General features: G+C 44.6%; 1 protein-coding gene and 1 long non-coding RNA gene across 3 annotated transcripts in view; one reads left to right on the forward strand and one right to left on the reverse strand.

The window, feature by feature from the left end:
- Window positions 1–562: 562 nt before the first annotated feature.
- The window catches only part of LOC141994387 (uncharacterized), a 33,402-nt gene continuing 14,844 nt past the window's right edge, over window positions 563–19,120 (reverse strand). For both annotated transcript variants that reach the window (XR_012641118.1, XR_012641117.1), the window contains exons 2-3: window positions 1,680–1,745; window positions 563–1,206 (exon numbers count right to left, since the gene is read on the reverse strand). This is a non-coding gene — a long non-coding RNA (uncharacterized LOC141994387). The remainder of the gene's footprint in view (window positions 1,207–1,679; window positions 1,746–19,120) is intronic.
- Window positions 8,047–9,677, forward strand: LOC141987874 (uncharacterized). The gene is made up of 5 exons (XM_074953722.1): window positions 8,047–8,096; window positions 8,205–8,262; window positions 8,828–8,932; window positions 9,069–9,638; window positions 9,670–9,677. The coding sequence occupies exons 2-5, from the start codon at window positions 8,220–8,222 to the stop codon at window positions 9,675–9,677; spliced, it is 726 nt and encodes a 241-aa protein (XP_074809823.1). The 5' UTR covers window positions 8,047–8,096; window positions 8,205–8,219.

Here is a 19,120-nt window from a genome sequence, read left to right on the forward strand (position 1 = left end):
CTCTTTAGAAACTTGCCCCTTTTTTATGCAATGAAAAATGACACTTTAGCTCCCCAAAGCCCACTACAGATGTTAATAGGGTTGTGGTTCCAGTTGTTACTCTGGCAGACCCAACTTACCTCCGTCTTCCCTGGCTTAGGAGCTCTTTTACTGGACACTTGGAGAAAGGAACTGTTTAACTGTCCCTAGAGCAGCTGTAGAGTGACTGCGGAGCGTGGATTTGGAAGACAGAAAGGAAGGTGGCAGTGTCTCATGACAAATATGGAGGCTTCTCAGACAGCTCTGCTTTGTGTTACAGGTGCTTGTGTTACACAACCGCTCTGACAGCAAGGGAGGGAGCCTCACTGAGGGGTGGCAGGCAGAGGTGGAGAGGAGGCCTCTATCAAATGTCCCAATGGCCAGAAGCGTTGTGCTTGTATTTTGAGAGCAGGATGTACGGGGGGCAAATCAATGCAATGTGATGAATGAAAGGAATGTAAATGAATGAAATGATTACAATGTAATGAACTGATTTTATTAAGAACAGGTGGTAGTGGGGAAAGACAAATCCTTATCTTAATGACAGTTTTCAACTGAGTGCAATTGCAAACAATAACAAAATATTGCTGTGCCACCTAACAAGACAGTGCAAACTCAAAACCGACTAGAATGGTGCAGAAGTAGCCACAGTGCAAAGCGAACATGTTTGTGCAGATGAAGGCATAAAAGATCCATAGGTGGGATGGTAGCTATTCACCTTCTTTTGGGGGGTGGGATGGCATGGGAACGGTCTGTGTCCTGCAGCTGTGTGACTGGAAGGAGGCTCTCAATGCCCTGTGTTCTCAGCTGGCTGTAGGACAGGACTATGTTGGAGTGTTACACATGAGCACAGTGCAACCATGTTCTCCAGGAAACTTGTCCGCATTTGCATCATGTCCAACATCCTTCCCTGCAAGTCCCTTTCTGTGTCCTGTTGATCCATGTGCTCCTTTGACAGCTTCTTGGCAGGCTCTTTGTCCTCCTCTCTCTCATTCTTGTCCTGCAGGATGAATGCTTGCCTCCATTCCTTTGGGGACTTTTCCCTTCTGGTGGGACCCATTCATGAGGTGAGCATACATCTCCGCCCTTGTCCTCTCGCCTCTGGAAGGTTGGCCAGGCACTTGGCTACTGATAACCCTCCTGTCTGTGTGGGCCATGCCATGCCAGGTGCTAGGAGAACAGGGGAACCTGTAGCAATATTAGTCACCATGTCAACAATGCTAGAATATGTTACTTCTCTCCAAATATGCTCAATTTGGAATTCCGTTCTCTTGCGCTCTTTTCAGCCTCGGTTGTACTTGAAGATAAGGGGCAACAACTCAAAATGCCTCACTAAGTGGGCTTACCTGCACCATGGTGAAATGGTACCCTTTAAATTACCCTTATACGCTATTTTAGGGGGATGGGAGTAAGGGAGTGGGAGGCTTTCCCAAAGGGCAGGTTATTGATTGCACCCCTGCAGCCATCCCTGCACTGGGGGATATTACTCTGAGTCAGAGACAGAGAAGGGTCCTGTTCAGAAAGGCAAAAAGACAACCGGGGAGATATGCAACATTGCTATTTGCCAAGATGGTGGCCCCTGAACTATTGCTGGAATGGAAGGGAAATGCTACCAAGATGGGCAGCCCCAGGAAGGCAGCATCGCCTTGTCAAGTACATACCAAACTAGACTTCTGTCTTTGCCTAGAATTCTCATTTAGACTGCCGGTTGATGAGTGCAAGGTGAGCTGCAAAATAAATAAATTGTACAGCTGTGATGCATGTCCTGTAATGGGTTTAACAATGCAATATACACTCCAACAAATAAATGCTTGGTACTTTTATAACCCTTGCAGCCACAATTGTCTTTTGAATCTATGCAACATAAAATGCCCACAAGAACTTCTGTAACTTCAAGTGGCCAATTGACTTCATTTAACTTTACATGTATGAAAATCTTAAAACCTAAAAGTAACTCAAGGCAGTAAACAATAGAGGTCTTATGTAGAACTGGGAGAGTAACTGATTTTTTGGTTCACTGGAAAAAAGTGACAAAGAAAAGAAACAAATAAAGAAAAAATCAAATCAGTCACATCCAAACTAAAAATGAAGTTTTTCAGAATGTTCAACAAATTTGGGAAAAGGTAAATAAAAAAATAAAATGGGTTGAACAAAATGTTGTGTTTCAGTTCTAGGCATTTTTAACCTTTTAAAATTGAAATCAAAGGCCTGTGGGAATACTCTGCACTGGTGGTAAGAAAAACAAAACAAAACTCTCAGAAACCTATGGAAGGAAGCCAGACCCTTTCTCTTCCCAGATAATGACTACTGCTTGTGTGTTCCCCCTTGAAATGAAGAGAAGGTAGTAAATCATATTTATATCAGCAGGGAAAACAATTATAATGCAATGCAGCTTTTCTAAGAAAACTTAAGTTTCACCTCAAGTACTGCATCTGAGCACTCACTGGAGATAGAAATTAGAAAGGGTCACTAGTTTGGCACATGGCCACAATAAGGGCCTGATTCAAAGGTGGTTTTTGTTGTTTTTTTTTTAGTCAGTGTAGGTCTTTCCATTGACTTTAAAGAGTTTTGGATCACATGGTAAAACTGCTGGGCAACTCCTATCTTCAGACTCTTGTTTCAGGAATGTTTTATCATAAAAACTGCAGGAGGAAAAATAAATACATTGATTCTCCACCTACAAATAGACAGCCAGGAAAATAGCTAGGTGGTGAGAAGTGGGAGCATGTTTTCTTCCACAGCAACTCATAATCTAATGCCTGGATTATTTTGAATGTTATGTTTTTCTTATCATTGTGATTTCTGAGAGGAGCAGCCTGCGGGGGCTTTAGCTAATGAAGTCCAGCAGATATCCAAAATGAGCAGCAGGAGTTCCTGCAGGGGAATGCTATTAATGACCGAACTGGCAGTCTACAGCCAGTTCCCCAGGGGGGAGTGAGGGAAATAAAAGGGCAATGGGGAAGGAGGAGAACAGGCAGGAGAGCTCCTCTGAGCTGCCTTCTCTCTAACAGAAGCCTTATCGTTGTTTAGTTTGGTCACAGCCTAAGCAAGTTGTATTAACCTGAGTTCTGGCTGTAGTAAGCCTTGTTTTTCTATTTGGAATAAATCCCATAGTGCAGATTACTGGTGTGAATAACGGCCATATAAACTGGGCCACTGGTGTTTGAAAAATAACAAATTTGTTCCCTTTCACATATGGATAGTTTTCTCCCGTTAGAGCAATACAACTAAATTTAACAGAGACCTGCACCACACAATGTCTTTTAAAAACAGTTGAAAAATACATATTTTAACTTAAGAAAATAAGAACAGCCATACTGGATCAGACCAATGGTCCATCTAGCCCAGTATCCTGTCTTCCAACAGTGGCCAATGCCAGGTGGTTCAGAGGGAATGAACAGAACAGGGCAATTATCAAATGATTCATCCCCCGTCGTACACTCCTTGCTTCTAGCAGTCAGAGTTCAGGGACACCCAGAGCATAAAGTTGCATCCCTGATCATCCTCGGTAATGGCCATTGACGGACCCATGCTCCATGAACACATTTACACTTTTAGCCTTCAGAACATCCTTTGGCAATGAGTTCCACAGGTTGACTGTGCACTGTGTGCAGAAGTACTTCCTTATGTTTATTTTAAACTTGCTGCCTATTAATTTCATTGGGTGACCCCTGCTTCGTGTATTACGTGAAGGGGTAAATAACACTTCCCTTTTCACTTTCTCCACCCCAGTCCTGATTTTATATACGTCTCTCATCTCCCAGCTAGTTGTCTCTTTTCCAAGCTGAACAGTCCCCATCATTTTAATCTCTCCTCATGTGGAAACTGTTCCATACCCCTAACCCTTTTTGTTGCCCTTCTCTGTACTTTTTCCAATTCTAATATATCTGTTTTTGAGATGGGGTGATCAGAACTGCGTGCAGTATTTAAGGTGTGGGAATACCATGAATGTATACAGTGGCATTATGATATTTTCTGTATTATTATCTATCCCTTTCCTAATAGTCTCTAATATTCTGTTAGCTTTTTTGACTACTGCTGCTGCACACTGAGCAGGTGTTTTCAGGGAACTATCCACAGTGACTCCAAGATCTCTTTCTCAACTGGTAACAGCTAATTTAAACCCCATCATTTTGTATGTATAATTGGGATTATGTTTTCCAATGCATTACTTTGCATTTATCACTATTAAATTTCAACTGCCATTTTGTTGCCCAGTCACCCAGTTTTGTGAGATCTCTTTGTTACTCTTTGCAGTGTGCTTTGGACTTAACTATCTTGAGTAATTTTGAATTGTCTGCAAACTTTGACACCTCACTCTTAACCTCTTTTTTCAGATCATTTATGAATATGTTGAACAGCACTGGTCCCAGTACAGATTCTTGGGAGACCCCGCTATTTACCTCTCTCCTTTGTGAAAACTGGCTGTTTATTCCTGCCCTTTGTTTCGTATCATAACCAGTTAATGATCCATGAGAGGACCTTCCATCTTATACTATGACTGCTTAGTTTACTTAAGAGCCTTTGGTGTGGGACCTTCTCATGGCTTTCTGAAAGTCCAAGTACACTAGATCACCCTTGTCCACAGGTTTGTTGACACCCTCAAAGAATTCTAATTCCCTTTAGAAAAGCCATGTTGACTCTTCCCCAACACAGAGTGTTCATCTGTGTGTCTGATAATTCTATTCTTACTATATAGTTTCAATCAGTTTGCCTGGTACCAAAGTCAGATTTACCAGCCTATAACTGCCAGGATCACCTCTGGAGCCTTTTAAAAAAAATCATTGTTACATTAGCTATCTGCCAGTCATCTGGTACAGAAACTGATTTAAGTGTAAGTTACATACCACAATTAGTCGTTCTGCAATTTCATATTTGAGTTCCTTCAGAATTCTTGGGGGATACTATCTGGTCCTGGTGACTTATTATTGTTTAATTTATCAAATTTATCAAATTATCAAAACCTCCTCTACTGACATCTCAATCTGGGACAGTTTCTCAGATTTGTCACCTAAAAAAAGAATGGCTCAGATGTGGGAATCTTCCTCACATCCTCTGATGTGAAGACCAATGCAAAGAATTCATTTATTTTCTCCGCAAAGACCTTGTCTTCCTTGAGTGCTCCTTTAGCACCTCAATCGTCCCGTGCCCCCACTGATTGTTTGGCAGGAGTAGTATAAGGGCCCTACCATCAATCAAACCCTGACCCCGCCCCTTGACCCCTCAGCCCCGCCCCTTGACCTCTTAGCCCCACCCACCGGAAGTTCCGCCCCATGGGTTATTACTTCCGGGGTCAAGGCTGCCACATGACCGGAAGCAAGGTGTGTCATGTGACACCCACCCCACCCCTTGACCCCTTTAACCCCACCCCTTGACCTCTGCCACTTCCCCCCCAAGAGGAGCTTTGACCAATCAGGACGAGTTCCGGAGGGGGGTGTCCTCTCCGGAAGTGGGTCTTGTGACCCCTCTAACAACTCCTCCCCCCCCCCACCCTCTACCAATCAGGATGGGTTTTGCCCCGTAGGACCTCCCAGAGAGGAGCTTTGACCAATCAGGGCGAGTTCCGGGGTGGAGGTGTCCTCTCTGGAAGTGGGTCTTGTGACCCCTCTAACAACTCCTCCCCCCACCCCGCTACCAATCAGGAGGGGTTTTGTTCCGATAGGACCAAGAGGAGATTTGACCAATTAGGATGAGTTCCGGGGGCGGGGTGACCCGTCCGGAAATGATTCGTGTGACCCCTCTAACAACTCCTCCCACCAACCTCTACCAATCAGGCCGGCCCGAGAGCAGATTTGACCAAAATAGGGCAGGTTCTGGGATGGGGTGAACCACCCAGAAGAGGGGCGTATGACCCCTCTGCCAATCAGAGCGCAGCACCATCACCCCATAAGGCCCAGCGTCGGGCAGAAGAGGCTGTCTTTTACCAAGAGCGCGTGTTTTAGAAATCGTGGAAACATGGACTCCTTCACCACCCCCGTGAGAACTTCGGACTTTGTTTTAGCCCCGAGGGCCTTCAAGAAACCGCGGAGAAAGCGCTACATCAGCAACAGTTCCGAGGAGGAGGAGGGGGCAATTGAGGGGAGCCCTTTGGCCCAGCCATTGATGGATACCCCGGACCCTGAAACCCAGCCGCTTGTGGGGCCCCACGATGAGCGTGATGGCCTCTTGTTGTCCACCCCCCGGGAGGAGGAAGGTGATCGCAGCTCGGGGAAGTCACTAGTGGACAAGATGAACGCTCAGGTAAATGAATGCTTAAGAAGTGACGGTCGGGATGGGGTTGTAACGGGGCTAGGAACCAGGGATTGTGTAAATCAAAAACCGAGCAGTGGGGTGCTTACGCTGTTTCTTTTTTGAAAAAAATCTCTCAACAGCTCAATGATGCCTTTCTAGAGGACCCGGAGACTCTGGACAGCGTTGCACCAAGCAGCGAAGATGAACCGGGCCCACCTTGTTTTTGCTCAACGCCAATAGAAAATGTTGAAGAGGACTCCGAGGATGACGGCTATGAGGAGTTTAGGAGGAGGCTTGGCATGGAACTGACTGAGCCAGTGCCACGTCGTGAGCGTAACAAAGTCATGCAGACTATTGTACGCGTTGCTGTTTATTCTGTTCTTAATCACTGTCTTAGGGAAAAGCTTTTTGAAGATTGTGAGGGCTGTGTCATAGATGCACCAGGCCAGCGGCACCATGACTGTGTGACTTGGACTTCAGTGGATATAAACTGCAAGCTCCGGGGCCTGTGTGCTGAGCTGTGTTTGGAAAGCTTATTAAACACTGTGATTGCCATAGGTTATGCTATGCAATGTCTATGCCTAACCCAAGAACATTTAGCACAAGGGGTGACCTTGATAAATGCTGTGCAATTCAGTGGAGACCCTGACCATGTTTTAAAGAAAATGACCAAACCGGAAGATGCCTGCTTAGAGCGTTATATTGACCGTCTGGTCCGCACAAAAAGTTACAGAACCCTGCTTAAGAAAAAGGCTATTTGTAAGAAATCTAAAAGGATTAAGTTAGAAAATGGTGAGGTGCCAAACATGCGATATAAAACTTGGTAGCTGTAAATTTAAAAAAAAAATCTATTGAAAAGGGCTTTGTGACTATTTGTATTTCTGTTAAAAGGTCTCTGGCCCTTAAGGGAGCTTAAAGTCTTTTTTTCTTTCTTTCTTTTTTTAATGGAGCATCTTGGTTTGTTTTGAAGGAGCTGTATGTCTTTTAAATAAAAAAAATTGTTTGTGAGAACCTAGCTCTTGTGTCTTTTGTGTAAGAGAGACCCATTTACAGCAAAAAAAAAAAAAGCTGAAATGTATGTTGTGGGAGGGGGAAAAATACCCTAAAAATGTGTTTACAATAAAACAAACGGGGATGGTTCAGACATGTGGTTGAGTACAATAGAGTTGACTTATTCTGTTGAACTGAACGGGTTTAACCACCCCCCCCCCCCACTGAATAGCCAGGGTGACTGTGATTACTCACCCTTGTTGCCATAGGGTTAATTTTGATGGGGGTGCACCCATAGTAAGGGAGGGGGGTGGGTGAGGATGGTGAGTTCTGATTAATATGAAATGAAATAAAACCTCAGGAGTTTGCAGATGCTATTGGGCAGTTTAAATATAACCCCTGGAGTTGGTGGAACGCTATAGGCCAGTCTAAATATGGCCCAGGAGTTGGTTGAAGGCCACGGGGCACTTTTTCTAGAAATCACCCCCCGTCCCACCAAACTTTAAGCATGAAAGAACATGTTTTTAAAAACAAAAACAAGCCCCAAGACATTCATTGATATCTGCAAAGGGCCCCTCACTTGAAATGGTTACTGTAAGAAGGCCCTACAGGGTGGGGGGAACAAAAAGTATTTGAACTTAAAAAAGAAAAGCAGCCCAATTGTGCAGAAAAACTTATTCCCCACCCCCGATCACAAAAGGGAATGCTAGGGAGGGGTGATCCAATCAACCTGCTAACTATTTTGAAACAAAAGAGTTAGGATGGTGTAAAAAAAAAAACAACAAAACCTCAGGTTGCTTGGAGACTGTCTCTTTCAACAGAAACTCTCTTGAATTGCTGCTGGGCTGCAAGTGGAGGTATGTTCCCTGGTTTTTTTTTTTAACTCTGAAAATATATATATATTATATAATGCCATTTTTTGGCCATGCTATCTTAGTAAATAATGGTGCATATCTGTATTGCAGTGTGATCTGTTTAGCATGGAGCCAGTAACTTTAAGTTGCAGTTCATCACCAGGCCAAGGTAAAAACCATTTTTAACTGTAGTTGTGCTTAATAACTTCAGGTATTACATAGGTTGAATAGGGATTTGGGAGCTAATACTAACTAACATTTTGGCTTGTTTTTCTTACCCCAAAGACCCCAAGCACACATGGCTGGGGCAGGGCGGGGGCCAGAACAACCAGGGATCTTTTTAAAAGCATGTGGGTTTATTGAAAAGTATTTTGTTGCAAACAGTGTTTTAAACTCTGTGTGTGTGTGTGTGTGTGTGTGTGTAAAACATAGGCGGTTTTTAAAAAGTATATGTCTACAAACTGATGGTGATGGTGTGTTTCCAATTAGCAGGGTTTTTACTTTGCAAAATGAGATGTATTTTAAAAAAAAAAAAAAAATTGTGGGGGTTGTTTTCAAAGTGGTAGAAATAAACTCAAAACCTGTGATTGTTGTACAGCCTGAAATGGATTATTTTGTTTTAAAGCTATGACTTTTTTAAATAGAAAAAACACTCTAATGGATATTATTTTATTTTATTTTAAAGTTTACTAGACAGTTTCATGTGTTTTATTAGAATGTTGTTTGCTTTACAGCACGGTCAAAACTTGAGCGGGTAAAAATGCTCAAAAGAAAAAGGAAAGAGACAATTGAAAAGAAAAATTCACAAGTATCAGTGACAGATGGATGGATGAAGCCGGGTAAATATATTTTGCTTATTAGTCTGGTTAATTTATGAGGTTTTGTATTTTAAGTACATACATAGGTGTGGGTGAGAAAGCTGGCAAAGTTACATTTTTGTAAAATGCTTTTTTTCCCCCCTCCTGCCCCAAGCAGGCATATGCAGCCCTTCTGACAAGGCTGTAGTGGGAGCTACAAGGACCCCTCCCCGAGAACCACCAAAGAACCAGGAATCTGCTTTGAGACCTTTATCAACGCAAAACAGCACAAGAGTGCAGATGAAGCATCAGCCCAGTCCAAACCTCATTTACGTCAAACCCAAGGACAAAACAAAACACTCTGGTAAAAAACATCCATGCAAAGACAACTCCAGTTCCTCAGCGGCCACCGCCACGCCAAGCCCTGAGAAAACTGTGAGCGAAAACGCCCACATTCACAAACCCGGAACAGGCGCTCTAGGGATTGTGAATAAAAAACCAAGGATTGAAAACACCTGCGATGCCAAGGTATTGCAACCATGCAAACACAACTCCAGTTCCTCAGTGGCCACCGCCGCACCAAGCCCTGAGAAAACTGTGAGCGAAAACGTCCACATTCACAAACCCGGAGTAGGCACTCTAGGGGCTCTGAATGTGTGCAGAAACACACACATTCACAAACCCAGAGCAGGCACTCTAGGGGTTGTGAATAAAAAACTAAGGACTGACAAAGATCCCCCATATTCTAGTATTTGGGAAGAGTTTGATGCTTCATTCAGAAAACTGATGGACGCTGTATCTTCGGGGAGTCTAAAACTACGGCATTCTAAAAAGATTTGGAAAAAATACGACGCTTTGTTCAGAAAACTGATGGACGCTGAATCCTCAGGGGGCCTAAAAGAAAGGGGGGCTGGAAAGGGTGGCTCTGATCAGGCATGACTAGGTGTGGAAAGGGGTACCCTCAAGGGTGCACATCAGCTCGTGTGTAAACAAAAGGGCGGACGGCGCTTGGGGGATAAACAGATGGCTGCCAAAAAATTCCAGGCCAGGGTCGCTGTAAAAATTTTAAAAAGGGCTAAAGAGGTAATGAGGGAAAAAAAACAAAAAGAGATGCCCCCTACCAGAGGCTCTCAAACTGGCATGTCTGAAAATGGGGAGGCGAAATCAGACTCTGGTTTAGAAAATTCCCCAGAGTGCTCTCTAGACGGAGGCCCATCGACTCCCAATGCCCCTCATGGAGGCGTCTCAGAGTCTGACTCTCAATTAGTATCGGATGTAGAAGATGCCACTGATGGTTCCGTAGAGGAACCCCCAAGTAACCCTGAAAATGCAGAGGTGTATATGGAGAGAGTGAGAAGTTGGCAACGTGAATTACCTAGATTTGGGGGGTCGGTGTATTGTGAGGAGTTTCGTTTTGTCCATCTTGAGCAAATAAATTCAGCTCAACAGGCTGTTGAAGCCATACACAGAGGGATACAGCTAGTTCTTGATGATGTTAATGGTAGGGTAGGCCCTGATGATTACGTACAGTTACGTTTAGAGAGCCGTCGTTTAACTAACCCTTTGTTTTCAGTCAGAAGAACTAGGGATGAGCTGTCCGCTGAGGATTTCTTGAACCAGACCTCAAAGCTGCTTCAGAGCAATAGAGAATTGCATTTCGATGGGACGTTGCGCCTTGTTGTGACAGTTGTAAAAAATAGGGGTGGGGGCGCTCGAAGAGTTTTAAATTCTATCCTTAGTAGTCAGATTATTCATAAAAAGAGACAATGTTTAGTAGACCTGACTTACACCGGTACCAATCTATGTTTTGCGGGAGGGCTCTTGGCTGTCATGGCCGGTCATAAACCTACAGATGCAGAATTGTTAGCAGAGGCGAGAAAGTTGCACGAGAAACTGGGGTGGTCAGATCAAAAAAAGGTTATGCTCACTGATGTAGCAAAGTTTGAACAGCATTTAGGAGTTAACATACAGGTGGTGCTGTATGCGGTGAAAGGTGGCTGGGGTTTTTTTAAAACGGGGGGCCCCGTGTACCCTAAGACTTATTTCATCCTGTTGCACAATGAACATTACTATGGGGTTCTGGATGTGAAAAAGTTGTTCGGAGCAAAAAATTACTGTGAGTTTTGCCACACGGTGTACAGTCACGACCATTCTTGCAGGTATCGTTGCCGTCTCTGCTTGAGCGCAACATGCTCTGACAACATGGGTGTGCAGCTGAGGTGTCCTAGCTGTAAACTGTATTGTCGGTCCAAAGAGTGTTTAGACAGACTTGTCAACTGTGCGTCAAAAAACCAAGTTGAATGCCTGTCTAAAACTTTGTGCGGTAAGTGTCAGGCGTACGTGGACAAGCAGCACAGGTGTAAAGGGAGGCGCTGTAAGCAGTGTCAGGGTTTGATCGTTGGAGATGTAGACATTCACCTCTGTTTTATGGACAGCCTTAGAAAGCCTGAATCATCAGAAAAGTATATTTTTTATGATTTTGAATGCATGCAGGAGACTGGGTTGCACACTCCCAATTATATTTTTGCAATGTCCCTAAAGCCGGAAAAATCCTGGGAATTTAAGGGTGACGAATGTCTTTCTATGTTTGTTAAGACCTTTATTGGCAAAGAGTTCCGGGACTACACGTTCCTAGCACACAATTCCAAAGGTTATGATGCGTATTTCTGCGTTAGACAGTTACTGAAGGAAAAGATGTGCATAGAACTGATCACTCAGGGCAGTAAACTAATGTGTGTGGAAGTTAAGGCCCTTGGCATTCGTTTTATAGACTCTTTAAACTTCTTGCCCATGAAGCTTAGCAAGCTCCCACAGGCGATGGGGTTTGAAGGTTGCAAAGGGTATTTTCCACATTTTTTTAACACTTTAGAAAATCAAAATTATGTGGGGCCTATGCCCGGTGTGGAGCACTACGGTGTAGAAAGCATGATGCCCAGGGAAAAAGCAGAGTTTCTCAACTGGTATCAAGACCACAGCTCTGAGACTTTTGACCTGCAGAAAGAGCTTGCGTATTACTGCCAGCAGGATGTAAAAATTTTGAGACAGGCTTGTATCCTATACAGAAAAGAAATTATGAATATGACGGAGAAGGTCGATCTAGTAGAGAGAGAACCCGGTAAATTCACTGAGATAAAACTGTGTATAGATCCGTTCCGGTACATAACGCTGGCATCCGTCTGCATGGCTATGTACAGGTTTATGTTTTTGGAGCCTAACACGGTAGCTCTTCTCCCTCCAGACAACTATCACAGACAGAAAAAGAGATATTCGACCCCATCTATCCAGTGGCTGTTGTATATCTCTCAAAAAGAACATATACAAATACGGCACGCTTTACAGGGTGGGGAACTACAGGTAGGCCCCTACTTTTTAGACGGTTATGCCAATATTGACGGGGTACACATAGCCTTTGAGTTTAATGGGTGTTTTTTTCACGGCTGTGTCGCCTGTCATTGTGAAAAAGCACAAAATCCTATGACGGGGACAACTTTTGGGTTTCTTTATTACAAGACGCAGCTCAAGACCGACTATCTAAAACGGCTTGGTTTTGTAGTGAGGACTCTTTGGGAGCACGAGTGGGTGGTGATGAAAGAAACAGACAGGGAGCTTGCGAGCTTTTTAAACCGAGCCCAGTTACCCCAGCCTCTCATGCCTAGGGATTCTCTTTTTGGGGGGAGGACGAACGCCATCCGTCTATATTATAAACCTAAGCCCGGGGAAGAAATCCACTATTATGATTTTACCAGCTTGTACCCTTTTGTAAACAAAACGAAAGACTACCCTATCGGGCACCCCGATATAGTTTATGACAAATTTGGACCCCTTGCAAATTATTTTGGAATTGCAAAAGTTAAAGTGTACCCCCCACGAGGCCTATTTTTCCCATTGTTACCTGTCAGAGTGGGCGGCAAGCTTATGTTCCCGCTATGCCGAACCTGTGCGGAAACCGTGCAGCGGGAGACGTGCACCCACACTGACGAGGAGAGGGCCATCCTGGGGACTTGGTGCACTGTGGAATTGAATGCAGCCATAGCGAAGGGGTACGTGGTGGCTAAAATCTATGAAATCTGGCATTTTAATGAAAAATCTGATAAACTCTTTTCGGAGTACATAAAATTACACCTCCGCCAGAAACAAGAGGCTTCAGGGTATCCCAGCTGGTGCACAGACGAAGACAAACAAAATAAGTATGTTAACGATTTCTACCAGAAAGAAGGCGTGCTTTTACGCCGACACGAGATCAGGCTAAACCCCGCTAAACGCCAAATTGCTAAACTGTTTTTAAATTCTCTGTGGGGTAAATTCGGCCAAAGAACCAACCTACCCAATACCAGCATCGTGAGAGACCCTGACGAACTCTTTCAGTACCTATTTTCCCCCAACTACGAGGTTTCATCCTGTGAGTTTATCGACGATGAAACAGCGTGCGTATCTTGGAAGCACGCAAAAGACCGTTATTCTGTCTCTGGCAATACCAATGTTTTCATAGCCTGTTTCACCACCGCTTATGCCCGCTTAGAACTATACAACCTCCTAGACGGATTGCAAGAGCAGTGCCTGTACCACGACACTGACTCTGTGATATTTGTGAAAAGGGAGGGGGCCTGGAATCCCCCTCTGGGGGATTATTTAGGGGACCTCACGAGCGAGATCCCACCAGATCAACACATCACCGAGTTTGTGTCGGCAGGCCCAAAAACATACGGGTACAAACTGTCGGGAGGAAAGGCTTGTATGAAGGTCAAAGGTATTACCCTGAACGTAGCAAACTGTGAAAAGATCAACTTTGACAGTTTGAAAGATCTAGTCCTGGACTATTGCACGGGTCTGCGAGAGAACCCCTCAAAAAAGATAGAGGTGCAGCAACCCTCTATTGTAAGAAACAAAAATCAGTGGCAAATAGAGACAAAAACCCTTAAAAAAACACAGAAAGTCGTTTACAACAAGAGGGTCCTAGGAGAAGGGTTTAAAACCCTGCCCTACGGTTTTTGAAAAATGGATACGAGGTGGAGACACCCCTTTTCTGCAATTCTCGCGGGGCCTAGCAACTGCGGGAAAAGTTACTTTATAAAAAATGTATTGGATAATGCCAAACAAACATTGTCTGTTACGCCTGAGAATATTGTGTGGTGTTACAGTTGTTGGCAACCCTTGTATAAAGAACTGCTCTGTAAATACCCCTTTATCAATTTTGTGGAGGGTCTGCCTGATGCTTTTGACGATGACCGTTTGTTTCCTACCAATAAAGTGAACATGATTATCATAGACGATCTGATGAACTCCGCTTGTGAAAGCGATGAAATCAAGAAAGCCTTTACCAAGTACGTGCATCACAGGAACCTGAGCATTATGTATATAGTTCAGAACGTATTTTGCCAGGGAAAAAAGAGTCGCACTATTAACCTAAACACAAAATACATGGTTCTGTTCAAAAACCCCAGGGACAGATTACAAATTGCTACACTCGCTCGGCAAATGTACCCCGGCAAAGCTCAGTTCTTTCTAGAAGCTTTTGAGGATGCTACCAAAAGGCCTTATGGCTACCTGGTGGTGGATTTAAATGCTTCCACACCAGAAGCTTATAGGCTAAGAACTGGTCTTTTCCCTCCAGACTGGCCGGCAGTTTATACTTTAAAAAGAACAACAGCCCTGTATAAAAAGAGATGAATTATTGGCAGGTCCCTTTTTAGCAGCCGGGGTTGCTGACTGAAAACATGTCTAGCTGCGTGAAAAGAAACCTGGGCCTTTTAAAATTACTTAGCAAATCGTCCCCACAGCAAAGGAGGGCTATACTGTGCTCGGCCTCTGACGATCTAGTAGCAGCCATCTCAGAAATAGCGCTCAACACCTTAAAAGGAAACGTACCTTTAACACCGAAGCAAGTGCGTGTGCTGAAAAAGAAACACACGCTTATAAAAACTTTGTGTAATAAAAGGGTTTCACTTAAAAGAAAGAAGCGTCTGGTGAAGCAGTCTGGGGGGTTTATAGGACCCCTGTTAAGTTTTGCTATCCCTCTGATAACGGGGCTTTTAACTAATCGATAATGGAGTATGCAGAAAAAATGTACCTGGTGCCCAGCCGGCAGTTGGAGCAATTAAGTGCTCCCCCTCCGGCAGAGGAAAATATCAGAACGACTGCAACTCGCTTACTGGATGCTGAAATGAAATCTGTTCTTCAAAGAACTGACTTAGGTGAATATGAAAAGGCTAAACTTTACAGCACCGTGCTTCAAAGGTACCTAACGTACGTGAAGCAGAGCGATGTGGACAAAGGAAAACTAAGTCTGTTTCTACCAGAACAGGAACAGAGTGTGACTGCCAAACCCTCCGAAACACCAAAGACCTCAGACTCTGTTGCTCAGGAGGTGTTGGATAACGTGAATAAGCGTTATAAGAAAAATGCATCAGTATTGCTAAATAAGCTGAGCCAAGATAAAAACATTTCTTCATGGACCGATAAAGGGTCTTTTGTGTACAAAGGCTCTGTGGTTAATGGTTCTAACATGCTCGACTTAGTCAGGGCCGTCACCCAGACGCGCTCTGTTCCTAGCAGACATGTACCTAAAGGATGGGATGTGTTTATGAATGCCATGGCGGAACTGAACATGCCATCTTCCATCATGGGCAACGCGACCAACAGAGATCTTTTGGAACGCCTCAAGGCCTCAATCGCCGACACCGGTGTGGACCAAGAAACAGTGACCCCTTTTTTGCCATCTAAAAAACGAAAATTGGCTAAAAGAGCCGAATGGCTCAGTTTGTGATCTTTTTCACGTTCCATTTTTTTTTAAAACTGGTAATGTTTTGCTTTAAATAAAACATTTCTGAATTGGGTCATTGTGTTTTGTTTTTTTTTAAAAAAAACCACGCCAAACATCGATTGTCTTTAAACTCCCCACCTGGGGTGCTTTATTGGGTAACATGACTATGAAAATCGTTGCAAGATACGCATGTCTGGGCTTGTTGAAACATGCTTTGAGCAAGGCTAGGCATGGCCAAGTATTTAAATTTATTTTTTACAAAATTCATCACCATCCGGTCGTTTTGCACTAAGTCATTAGAATACAATTTTAAAATCCGGTCAAAAGATAAACCCTTGCTACGATGGTGTAAGAAAAACACGCAGTGATAGCCGCAGGCAACGGAGCTGGGGTCTTGTAATTGTCTGTTGTGAAACACAATGTCTGTGGCATTTTTGTTTAAAAATTTCATAATGCTTTTAGGAAAGAACACACTGTTCGGGGGATGCCCGTATGAGTCAAAAAACTCTCCAAGGTTACGCTCCACCAGATACACGGCAAGCCAGTGTTCACCCGGTCGGCTGTGTGGATGTGTGTTGACCACCAAACCTAGGGGTCTCTGAGACAGCTTGCCGCCAGGGAGCCAATCGCAGGGAAACACGTCTAAGAAATTCTTTTTCGTGTAAGGGTCTGTTGATAAGACACGTGAGAGCTGCACGGTGTCCATGTTCACATGTAGTCAAACAGAACATTTCTCCTCTGATTTATCTCTATGACGTTGTCAAAAACCCCATACACGATCATATTGACGGTAATGGTTAAAGCCTTCCCAAAACGAATTTCTGCTCTCAGGTTCCCGGTTTTAATCAGGGAATAGTGATCGGCGCATTCCTGGTCGGGGGACAGGTCAAAGGCAAACATGGTGTAACCCTGTGCAAACTCCTCACGGTCGATTAACAGAGAACGATCTTTCATGTGTTTACCGGCCGTCTGTACCAGATTCATGTATTCTCTCACGCAGCGTCCTGCCTCGAAGTCTGGTTGCAGAGGCTTGGTCGGTATCTGCTCACCATCCACATACAAGGCCACAAAATTAATATCGTAATGCTTAAAATGAAAGGGATTTTTAGCGTAACTTCCGCTAAAGGCATCGTTATCCACGAACCCCAGGACAAGCATTTTGGGCAACTGTCCCAAGAACAGGTTCTCCTGGTTACTGACCCTGCTGCCCGCAGGGATGCTAAACACTTTCATTCCCACACGGTTCACGGGGTATTTGGCATTAGCGGTAAGCAGGGCCTCGGCATGCCCCAGACGAACGCTCGGGGCCACACGTACTTTCTTCACAAAAAGGGATGCTGATAGAATGCGCAGTTTAAAGCCTTCGGTTCCGCTGCCCATTAAACAGAAAGGATCTTTACTGCGCGTCAGTTTAATTTTCACATCCACTCCGTTCAACAATAGTTTTTCTTGAAAAAACAGGTCGCTGTGTAGATGACCCAGAAGCTCTACTGTTCTGCTTTGAGCGGTCAGCTTTGCACGCCTCACAAACCCTAGATTCTCGCCATCCAAGTCTGTGTCTTCCTGTTGTCCGGCAGTGTCTTTGTAAAAGAGGCCAGCGGAAAATTGCGTGGCGAGGGTGTCGTTGCTGTAATTGAGCACCGATTCTATAAAGGCCCTGTAAGGGTAACAGTTGTTGCTTTGGCTTACAAGACGGTCTCCGAGCGTGACATCCAGCTGACTAAAAATAGAGGCCACTGGGTAATTCACCAGGCCCACCTCGGCACCCGCGTTGAGTTCAGTTCCGTCTCCTTTTACAATCTTGCAACACAGGTACAGCAGTGTGTTGTTTAAATCCATATAATCTACGCCATTCCCTGCTATAAAGAAGTCAATGGGGGCAGACTCCGTAACGGCCGACAGAGGTGGCACCTCGATGTAGATGCTTTTCTCAATGCTGGTCTGCGTAGGGGCTATTTGGAACAAGTCTAGTTCGGATTTGGTGCATTCTTCAGACCCGCAGTGAACGAAAGCCATGTTGATTAAAATATATCTCTTGTATCAGCCGGCGAGTGTTTCCTCTTTCGCCCAGGCTTCCTCTTGGACTTTTGCTTATGGCCGACCCTGCGGGTCAAAGCCCTTCTTTTAAAGGGTTTCGGGGGACCTGCGCGTCGCAGGTATGACGCATTTCTCTTTCTCTTCTTCCTCCTTTTAATGTACATCAGCCCCGATCCTTCCTGTGAAGCTGTGTTCCCCACCTTCTCCAGAACAGCGCGGGAGACGTGACCTACCACGTCTTTAGCTATGTTTTGAGCGGCGGTTTTTACGTGGGGTTTAATAATCTCTAGCCCCCTCCTCAAAAGCGGTACAGCTTTCGAAAGAGGCTACGGAATATTCCACCCACGCCTGCCCCATACATCACGGGGGCCCCATGATATCCGGGAAGGGCGTATCCCGCCTGGGCTTTGTAATAGTTTCTGTAGACGTTGGGGTCGCCGTAATTTTTTAGGATCGCCATAATACTGTTTTGCTTTTTTAGAAAACTCGCTCTCTCCGGGGGCGCAGGTGTAGCTTGATGATCACCTTGCCAAAGCGAAATGAGACGCTTTTGTTCTGATCTGTCTTTATTTCAGTGGTAATTGTGTCGATGTGGTGTTTACTGATAGGGACGTAATGAGGTTTATCGTAGGTGATGGTGACAAACTCGTTGTTCCTTCCTTGGACGGGGACACAACGTAACAGGGGAACAGAAAAATCCCCCACAAACTGATGTTCTACGATATCCGTGTACAGATACAAGGAATTAAAACCCCCTGTAATGTCTGCCGAGAAAGGGAATTTTTGGACGCTGTGTTTGGGGCCCAAGCCCAGAATGTTAGCTAGCTCCCCGCTGGTAGAAAACATATAAGTAAAAGCGGCGGATTTAAGTCTAATTTTTCTACCCAAAGGGTCATAGTTCATGACCATCTCAGGCGGTCCGGGGTGACGAGCTATGATACTGTTCATATGATCCAGTAATTCGGGTATGGACGCGTAATAACCTCGTCGTAGGATGAAACTCCATGCCATATCTCCAAAGGTGACTTCAAAAGGGGTGTCTTCGTTGATAGTGTTCCAGCTGTGCGGGTATTGTATTTCCACTAACCCCACCTCCCAGGCACCCCGGAGATCCAAGGGCTTAATTAGCCGTATTGTAAAGTTCGAGCTGGTGTTTTGGGGAAAAACTGCAGCGCTGGCGTTGCTGGGCAAAGTAATGTAAAACCCGCCGTCGCTCATCTTCTCTGACTTTGCGGGGAGGAATAACTTTTGTTTGTTTGTTGTTTGCGTCTAAATGTCACAGAGTTGAGAAGCTTTCACCCAGCTGTTAAACTTATCAGGCCACCCCAACCATTTTACCAGTAGTTGCTTTTTTCTCCCTTTTCCTTTCTCCGCTAGAACTTTTTCAACCCTGTAAATCCTGTCTCGTTTGGGGTTTACTTTTTGTAATTCTT

This window comes from Natator depressus, chromosome 1, assembly GCF_965152275.1.
Source record: "Natator depressus isolate rNatDep1 chromosome 1, rNatDep2.hap1, whole genome shotgun sequence".
Taxonomy (NCBI): domain Eukaryota; kingdom Metazoa; phylum Chordata; order Testudines; family Cheloniidae; genus Natator; species Natator depressus.